At 38.7% G+C, this 9,864-nt stretch overlaps 1 protein-coding gene across 1 annotated transcript in view; it reads left to right on the forward strand.

Annotated features, from left to right (window-relative positions):
• The window catches only part of cyyr1 (cysteine/tyrosine-rich 1), an 11,600-nt gene extending 2,776 nt beyond the window's left edge, over positions 1 to 8,824 (forward strand). The window contains exons 2-4 of the mRNA XM_015390525.1: positions 2,792 to 2,891; positions 4,025 to 4,185; positions 7,865 to 8,824. Of these exons, the coding sequence (XP_015246011.1) occupies positions 2,792 to 2,891; positions 4,025 to 4,185; positions 7,865 to 7,998 (395 nt within the window). The 3' untranslated portion in view covers positions 7,999 to 8,824. The remainder of the gene's footprint in view (positions 1 to 2,791; positions 2,892 to 4,024; positions 4,186 to 7,864) is intronic.
• The last annotated feature ends 1,040 nt before the right edge of the window (positions 8,825 to 9,864 follow it).

Below are 9,864 nucleotides of genomic sequence, written 5' to 3' on the forward strand. Positions count from 1 at the left end.
CTTTGCTATTAAGCCCATGTTAAGTTCTATTGCTTTCAAAAGTCACATAATTAGTGAAATGAAGTGCAGGTGTGTGCGGTCTTGCATGATCCATCAGTGTAAACATATGATTGCTGAAAGGCCTCAGAAGCTGCAGCCCTACTAAGCAAAATACTCTCCAAACAAGTCGGGGGACAGAGTTGTTGAGTGTTACAAGTCAAGGTTGTGTTGTAAAGGCGTATCCAAACCGTTAAATCCATCTTAAAATGGAAAGCATGTTAAACCACAGCAAACCTGCCTAGTGAGGGCCACCCACCAGAACGTAGACGGGGTAAGGAGGGCATAAATCAGAGAGGAAGCATACAGACCAATGGGGTTAGCGTTCCGTCGCAGAGACTGCTGTGAATAGGACCGCAATAAGCTGTAAAGCAGGACTTTGTGAAGTCCGAAGATCCACTGTGAAGGAATCTGTCTGTCTGAATCTTGATTGTCTTTGTTCTGCTCTGCGGATTTTATACTCTGCCCTTTAAGAAGCTCCTGGATTAAAGTAGTTTTTTTCAGATGAAAGTCACTATAAGGAAGGAACAATTTTAGCATTTGATGCAGATTGACCATGTAGGTGCTGCTGAAAACTGCAAAATTACAGGAAAAATACACTTTTTCTTTTTTTAGACAAATAGAGCTACAGTATTTTCTGTCCTCCTCCTCCACTTATTGCTAAGTAGGAAGAGCTATTTTTTTTTTTCTTTTTTTACAGTCTGGAGTTGTTTTGTTCTAAAATGTCAAAGGAAAGGTTAGTGTGGCATCCAGCAGTGGTCTGGATCCATTTTTGATGTCCTCATTAGATATTTCTGTCACAGATAAATCTGTCAGCCTCATTCAGCACACCAGCCATAACCGACTGATGCTGCATGCTGCTTTTTGTTGCTTGGACATTTGGTCTTTTTTATGTAATTGATTGAAAATGTAATAGGTTGGGGGGGGGGTTCTTGTTTTTTTTTTTTGTTTTTTTTTTCTAGCAGTATCTTTTTTTTGTCAGTAAAACTGGCATATCTACTGGTGTTCAAGCAAAGAAGATGTAAATGAAATGTTTTTTCAGATGTTTCCTTTAACCTGCTGCTTTTTTTTGAAGGAATTTTCTATAATTTTAGCTGTTTTGATCAGGAGTCAAAATCAAATTTCTTAAAGGTACAGAGAGCAAATTTGCAGGATTCCATTTCTCCTCATGCACGCTCTGTTTAAAAGTTTGCAAGCTTACTGTGTCTGAACCTCAGCTCTAACACCCAAGTCCCTCAATCACTGTATAGAAAGGGGACTATATAGGGGACTTTATAGTGAACTCGGTTAACTTACCGTTCGGACAGATGATCACTACTTCTCCTTCCCTGTTGGTCACGTAACTCCTCCTCCACTGAGCGGTGCCTGCGCCATCATTATTTGTCGCCGCTGTCAGTTAGGGACAGCCTATCATGATAGCGGGCCGCTGTGACAGCAAATCCCATACTGCTTTGCAAGGAGAGCTCTCTGCGTAAAGCATTCTGCGATGTATCTTCCTCTTCTGAGGCCTTTCTTTTCTTCTCATACACTTCGTAGACACTTTTTCTCCAACGACCCTCGGCAATTTTTAAAGAAAGGTGAGCTTCAATGACTGTCTGAAACCGTAGCTCCCCACAGATATACACCTGAAAGTGCGCATGTGCAGAAAAAGATAGCTAACTAGGGATGAGCGCGTAGGATGGCCTTACGTAAACACATCACCAGGATGATTGACAGTTAGGAGGACCACTTATTTAGATGATCCACCAGGAAACAAAAGATGGTCCTCTTTACCTTTAAGAATTAAAAATGTGGAATCAAATTTTGCTTAAAATAACCCACAATTATTTATAATTTATAAGATTTGAGCACTTTTTAAATTATTATTCCATGTAAGTCATCAGAATGCCAATAGGACCAGAATGATGGGCATACGTGGGTATGAAATGGTTTGTTTAGGGGTAGAAAATGGCTAAAACAGTAAAGCCTGGCTATCAATTTGAGTTTGGATGGGAAAGCTGGTTTTATACCAGTTTTGGGAACTTGAAAAACTCTATGTACTTAAAAGTCAGTAATAAGAGTTTTTTCACCAGTGAGAGTTAGCTGATCTGGGGCCCATTTCATTGAAACAAAGATAAGGGTTTAAATCTGGATTTTTTTTTTCTAATATCATGGCCAAATTAAGCCTCAACTCAGTTTCACAAAAGCAGATACACATCAGTTAACACTGTGATTTAGACCAGACTAACAGCCAAGCTTACTCAAACCTGGTCCTGCGTCTGCTCACTTTAGCCGTAATGATTCAAAATAGTTTAAATAAAAACTTGATATTTTGAATATGTGCTTAAAAATTGAGTTTTGCTCAGTATCTTGATTGCTGGAGCCAATTTGGCAGAAACTGGACCCTTGGTTCATATTTGGCCAGCTCCCAATTTCAGATGGAGCTCAGTCATAAGATAAAGCCAGAAATACCTCAAACATTGTATAAAGCCACAAAATAGGGGGCAGCTTTTCTTTAAGCACTGCTTATGTTTAATTTCACACTAAATATGTGGTACAAACTGTGAGTATTAGCCCTCTCGAGCTCATCAAGTTTACATCAAAGCCGATCGGTATGGATTCCTGTTGAGGCATCGCAGTAGAAGCGAGTTCACTAATTGGCTCCTGCTCAGACGTCCTTCCTGGATAATTGCAGGCTGTACTCATCTCCGTCACCGTTTTATCTTCATTAACGTATGTTTTTCCATCTGATAAAGATGTGGACTTGTGTTTTCAGGTGGTGGTGAGGCCCACTGTGAAGGTTGTATAGAGTACTGCTGTGACGGCTCGCCACCGTTCTGCTGCTCCTACTATGCCTACGTCGGGGACGTCCTCTCGTAAGTGAACACGCAGACAAAATGTTACTAGAACAGCATTTTTTCTTTATTTAAAATCTTTTGAATGCACTTTTTCTTCATTTATTTAATTCCCTTGACATTTCTTTGAGGTTTTTGATGCTTTGGAATGATTTTTAGAGTTTTTAACATACTGGATAGAAACTTAAGTAAGGTAGGTGCTGCTCAAGCCTTTACAGTAGCAGCCTCCGTTCCCAAGAAGTTTTTTTTTATTATCTCCTAAAAGCAAACAGGACAACTAGTGCTTTCATCTTCTCTTGGATATCCTAAAATTTTATTATTTTTTCACAGCGTTTTATTGTCATTACACTGTCACAAGTACAGAGCAACGAAATGAACACTGTGCATTTAACCCATCCCCTTGGGGGGCAGTGGGCTGCCATTGTGCGGCGCCAGGAGAGCAGTGTGGAGTTAAGGGTCTTGCTCAGGGACCCAGAGTGGCAGTCTGTGGGAGTGGGGCTCGAACTCAGAACCTCAGTATTTCAAGCTCTATGCCCTAACCATTAGACCGCCACTTCTCCAAATGGGGAAAGGAGTTGATTTGAACTTTCCTTCTTTAAAAGTGATGGGTAACAAAGGAGTTTTCTTAAAAAAAAAAAAAAAACCTAAAGTACGATAGCTTTAGATTATGCCTATGATTCAAATGAGAGCAGGCTAGCTCACATACCAGCTGTCACTAAACAACCCAGAAGGCGCCGCAAAGCATCTGACCTTTTGACTCCTTGCAGCCGTCACGCAGTAGCTTCAGCAGGTTGATCAAACTATGAAACCTGTCTTTACCTTGAAGACCAACCTGCGATGCTCCAGTTGTCCCCTTTAGCTCCCATTGCACCACATTTTGATCACAATGCCAAACATTTGAATTAAAACCACTCGGCTGAGTAATTACAAACCTGCTAATGAGCTATTTTTCCAAGTGCCAATTCACAGACTCCTCTGCAGCGAGCGCACATGTTCTTGTCGCTTGATTTGCACACGCCTCACAGCTGAGTTAGATCAGATGAGGCATTTTATCTCCATGGCAGCACAGGAAAAGTGATGGCAGAGAGGGGCAAGTGCTGGTGAAAAGGCCTTACACGTTTGGATGGCTCATAGAGTGTGTGTACTTGTTCCAGGGGCACTGCCATCTCCGGCATCGTGTTTGGTGTGGTGTTTCTGATGGGAGCAGTGGCTGCCCTGTTCCTCTGCGTGTGCATGTGCATGAAGAATGGACGCGGAGCGCGGGTCGGCGTGTTCAGCACCTCCTACATCAACACTGTGACCCAGGGCTATCCAGGTGGGTCACAATGTTTGACTGAAAAATAGGTTACCAAATAAAAATAAATTGTGATTGTATTTATCTCTGATGTTGGATGCTGTGCTGCTGAAACAATGTTTGCTCTTTTCATTTCATTTTGGGGCATTTGTTCTTATGCATAACCATAGCAACCATAACAAATCTGTCTTTTTTTTTTTCTTTTTTTTTTACACCCCAGAGTAGCTCATCAAATATCAAATATAGCAAATTCTCCAATAATACTTTAACTCTTTCTGCAAGTCCCAGTTAAAACGAAGGTGCCAAGGATGCAGAGCAGGAGCAGAGAGAGGAGGAGTGAATTAAAGCCATATCTTCAATCGGTCATTATGGGCAATGCTTTCTGAACATACAAGCAGACAGGGATCAAAAGAAGGCTAGAAAACTCCCTTATTGAATCTCTCGAAATGATTTACAAAGAAGAATTATTCATGAAGTAAAAAGCATTATAGGCAACTGTGAACATCCTCTTCAGAAGCCTATTCAACAAAGTGTTTCCTAAGTCAGAGACTTTTACAGATTATGTGCAAAACAGACCTCTGCAGCAGATCTAACCTGCCTACAGCTATCAACATATAAATCAACTTGTTGGGGGGAAAAAAGGCCATATTATTTCAACGTTTAATGTTCTTTTTGGATCAATAAAGTGTCTTGAGAATAAAGGGGCGACTGTTTTTGGTATCCTTCTACAAATCCGAATGCTTGAATTTTGGCCAACTCTTCCTGAGGAGAGAAATAGCTTATTTTTTTACTTGGTAGCCTTTCAGACCATAAAAGATTTTGTGTCACTGTGCCGATAGTCACCCAACCTTTAGCAAGCATATTCACAAGTTTTTTTTCTTTAATTCTGTACTTGATCCACTTGTTTTTTTACTGAATGGCTTTCCTGTCAAGGACAGAGAAACAACCCTCTTCCTTAATATTATGATGATCAGAGATTTCCATAATGTTATTATTATTATCACGGGCCCAAAAGAAAAAGACAAAATACACAAAATCATAAATTTTTAGTAGTAATTCAACTTTTTCCTTTGGATTTATATACATTTTGTTGATTACATTTTTTTTGCTATTTTGTCTGCATTTCCAAATTTACCTAAATCCCCTAAATTTTGCTTTTTCATCTTTTTGGTCCCATTTTTATTTCTTCCATTCAACTTTCCACCAACATGCTTGGAAGGAGCACTCTGTAAACGCCTAGCTTTAGCCAATTGCATGGCAACGATTACCTAGACTACCTTGTTTCTGCAATAAAAATTTTGTTTTTTGGACTTGAGCAGGATGATTACAATTTTTAGAAAAACTAGATTTTGGCTTAGCTGTAATAAAAAAAATAATCCAAATTAGCATTAATAAATGTTTGATATAGTTTGCTTGGTTTTAATTACTGCAATGGCCCAATTAATTGAATACATCATGTTGTAAGATTGACATATAATTGCTTCTAACCTTAGTAGCTGTCAAATGAGGCCATAAGATGGAATTTTACGGCAGTCTAAAGATGAAGTTCTCTAAAATGTAATCCATCCTTCGCCTTTAGGGAGTGTGCCTGAACAAGAGGTGGATTAATGTAAGAGTTTAAAGTGGAAGAACATTTTTCCTTGACCATATTTATTACAATCTGTCGTTGCTTGAAGGCAGAAATTTTTATTTTATTATTATTTATACATTTCTTTTCAATAATCAGATATCATCTTGCATCAGAGCTGGTGTTCTGTGACACTCCTTGACCTTTGTTTCTATTTTTTCTGTCACCGCCTCATCATTTATTCACAATCTTTCATTCACAGCTGCGTTTCTCCTTCATGCGACAGCACCTGAGCTGTTTTCAGGCTGCCCTGTGGCTCCGATCGTATTTCATGAAGACACTTCTTAACCTGATGCAATATCAATACTTATGCATTGTACAAACTGGTAGAAACGGGAAGGCAATATATATTTGCACTAGATGTGGTAATGTTAATTCCATGATTAAAATAGAAATTGATTACATAGGTGCAAAGTATTGAAACAAAATGATGAGAGAGGATATCTCCGATGACCCGAGGGGTCTGACAAGCATCTCTGAAATGTGTTTAGTCTCAACCTTCTGCATGAAACTACCAAATCCTGGCCCATCCATCCATTTATGTTAAAGACTCATCAACTCGGTTATGGATTTGAATATATTATTTAAATATAAATCTTAGTGTCATCAGCAAATGTCTAGTTAAAAATGTTAGATGGAACATAAAGGGAACATATCAATTCAATTCCATTCAGTTTATTTATATATCGCCAATTAACACGTCATCTCAAGGCGCTTTGCAGAGAAAATTCAACCAGATCATACAGTCAGATTAATTCAAAGTTTTCCATCTAAGGAAAACCAGTTGATTGCATCGACTCATTGACTCGAAGTCAATCCCTCACACCTAGCATGCTTGTAGCGACAGTGGAGAGGAAAAAACTCCAGCAGAACCAGGATCAGTGTGAGCGGCCATCTGTCGAGGCTGACTCGGGTTCAAGGAGACAGAAACAGATATAGAAAAAGAGGAAGACATACAAAAGGCCCGGGCCAGGAAACACACAGCCAGGCAGATGATATAGATACTAAATAAAAGTAGACCAAGAAATGAGCCTTGGGGAACTCCTTAAGAAATTATAATTAGAAAAACTTACTAAATCTTAGTCTTCCTGATGTTGTCTGAATCAAATCAACACAATACTTGTCATTAATATGAGAGCTTTGTCAAAATTATTGCATTGGATTTCGACTAGGACTGCAACAAATGATTATTTTGCAAATCGATTTATCTGTTGATATTTTTCTTTTTATTAATCAATTAGTCTGATAGTAAAAGGTTAACTATATAAGACTTTTTATGAAATTGACCCAGTCGCTCTGTCACCTAAAGGAATGTTTTAGAGTCTTTACACTTCCCTTAATGATTAATCAATTACTAAAATAGTTCATGATTATTTCAGTAATCAATTAATCTGATTATTTCGGCCCTAATTTAGACCCAGTATACTTTTTGACGCATCTGAAAAGGCTACCTTAAAAGAGGCTTAATTAATCGGTGACTTAGGAAAAACAACCTTTAAAAATTAGAACATACCATATGCAATTTTCTTTAAACCATGACTCCGACTTAGACAAACTTTATTATCATTTTGTACATGCAGAGTATATACAAAATGGCATTTTATTCAGTACAGCTCTCAAGACATTTCTTAAAGTGCAGCAGTGATAAAATGACATGATTGGTAGTGTTTTGAATGGAATATTTTATGGAATTGTTGGAGCTGTTCCCAATCGCTTTTGCAAGGCGCCGCCATGATCCACATATCCACAAGTACAGTGATTTAAATGCACTAAAGACTCTAAATTCATAGGAGAAAACAAAGTATTCAAAGGGGGAACCTTAAAATGGTTTAAAATTATGCAGGACTAGTTGTGGGGGAAAAATAAGTATTGGATAATTCTCAGTTTTTTTATCTTTAAAGCTGGTACATTTTGTTCTAATTGCAATTGCATAATTGTACCACTAGATGGTGCAATTGCTTTACTGAAATTGGGGACATTTATAGTCACTGAGCCTGACAGGTTTTTAACCATAGCAGAGATATGAGTGTAAATCATATAGTACAAACATTTGTTTTTCTTTCTTTACCACAGGTCCTCCACCTCCTTACACCTACGACTATGAGATGTACCCACCATCGCTACGACCGCCACCCTACACCCCAGCTCAGCCTCAGCAAGCCAGCTACTCCCCGCCTCCTCCTTACCCAGGCTTCAGCCGCAAGTGAATCCCCACCGCTCTGATCACATGCCGGCTGGAGCTTCTTTTATTCCCAGAAATTGGGGAACATGGACATAAATGGACACTCTGCTCCTTGGGTTTACATAGTAAATATGTTGGGATTAAAACTTTAGAGCAGTGAGTCAGAATAACCCTCCTCCACTCACACACACACACACACACACAGTTTTATTGTGCTGCTGCTGCTTTGAAGCAGATATTCTTGTGCAAAGAGAACCATTAAAAAAAATGTGGGTCAGGATTGGAAACGCACACATGCCTCATCACATCAGAAAGACTTAACTTGTTGGCAGCTTAACTGTTCTGACCTGTACTTTCTGCCCCCCTTTGTGCACATCAAAGATACTGCCTATGCTTTGATGAAGTCCTTGTTTTCATCATTTCATATCACGAGTGGGAAGCAAATCATCTAGGGAAAGAAAATTCTTTCTCTCTGTTCATTTTGGAGCTATTTTGTCCCGTTTTAATTTTGTTAGACAAGTGAACGTTTTACATATCAGATCTAGACCTGCTTCATATTAAACTGAAAGACTTGACTTAAGTATATTCAAAATGCTGACTTTAAACCATAGGCAGCTACGAAAACTGTTATATACTTTCATTTGTTTTGGGTTTATGCGCTATTTTTAATAACGCGGGGTATAAATAAACAGATGTTTATTTTAAACTGAAAGTGATTTTTAACTGTGAACTGATGGGGCTTCACCCTTATAAATGTCAGGTAAATATTTGTTTATTTTACTATTTACTGCATTGTAAATTAAAGATGTGTTTTTAAATGCAGACAAAGGATGTATACTCTGGTTATTTACCCTAGGATATGATTTAATTTTTGATTTATTTAAACATATTTAGGTTAACATTAAAAATGACGACTTAATCATCTTGGATCATCTTTGGTTGGAGGAAAGGTCGGGTTTGGCTCAAACTGCAGCTCTGTGAGCCTGCAAGGTTTGTTTTAGGTAGGGATTACTCACTTTAGATTTGGAGCTGGATGGTTTAATGGCGGTTCTAGACAGGGGGGGCAACAGGGGCCCCTGTAGAACAGGGTTCTATAGGCCCCTGCTATGGTACCTGTGCTTGAAACATACACTAAAAATGTTTTAAATGGTTACAGACATTTTTAATGAATTAAGTACATTGATGCATAAATTGTTCTTGTAGAATCAAATGAGTTATGTTAAAAATAAGAAAAAATTAAATCCCTTTATTTTCCTGCAACGGGGAAAATTTACTGTCTGCATTTTAACCCATCCCCGTGGGGTGCAGTGGGCTGCCATTCTGTGGCACCCGGGGAGCAGTGTGGGGTAAGGAGTCTTGCTCAGGGACCCAGAGGGCAGGCTGTGGAGATCAAACTGGGTACTTGCAACCTTCTCAGAGCACAAACGCACTGCCCTAACCACTAGATCAACACTCCCCTCAACCATATCTTTAAGTGAATCATATCTAATTATCCTGTTATAAGGGCAAAAATGCACATTACTTTGAGAGACCTACTCGAATTAAAGGTAAATGTAATTCTAATTATATAGACCAGTTTTTGCAGTGTAATACTGAATTGATTTTTTATGATGATGTGCTGATGGAAGAGACTAAATGGACCAATTTTCTATTTCACCTGTACAATTTACATTTAGAAATTAAAGTCACCTTTAAACTGCAGCTATAGGATCACAGTTTTCGGGAGTCTGCAACCTTGGTATTATGGCTCCCTTAGTATACAAAACAATTTGATCTTGCCCTGTTTTTTTTATTTTTGTGTGTGTGTGTTTGTGTACCTGTCTAGCCCTCAGGGTGAGGACCATTTTCCAATTTCACCATCAAATTGAGGACCAGTTGTTGCAAAGTGACG

This window comes from Cyprinodon variegatus, unplaced genomic scaffold, assembly GCF_000732505.1.
Source record: "Cyprinodon variegatus isolate N-32 unplaced genomic scaffold, C_variegatus-1.0 Scaffold503, whole genome shotgun sequence".
Taxonomy (NCBI): Eukaryota; Metazoa; Chordata; class Actinopteri; order Cyprinodontiformes; family Cyprinodontidae; genus Cyprinodon; species Cyprinodon variegatus.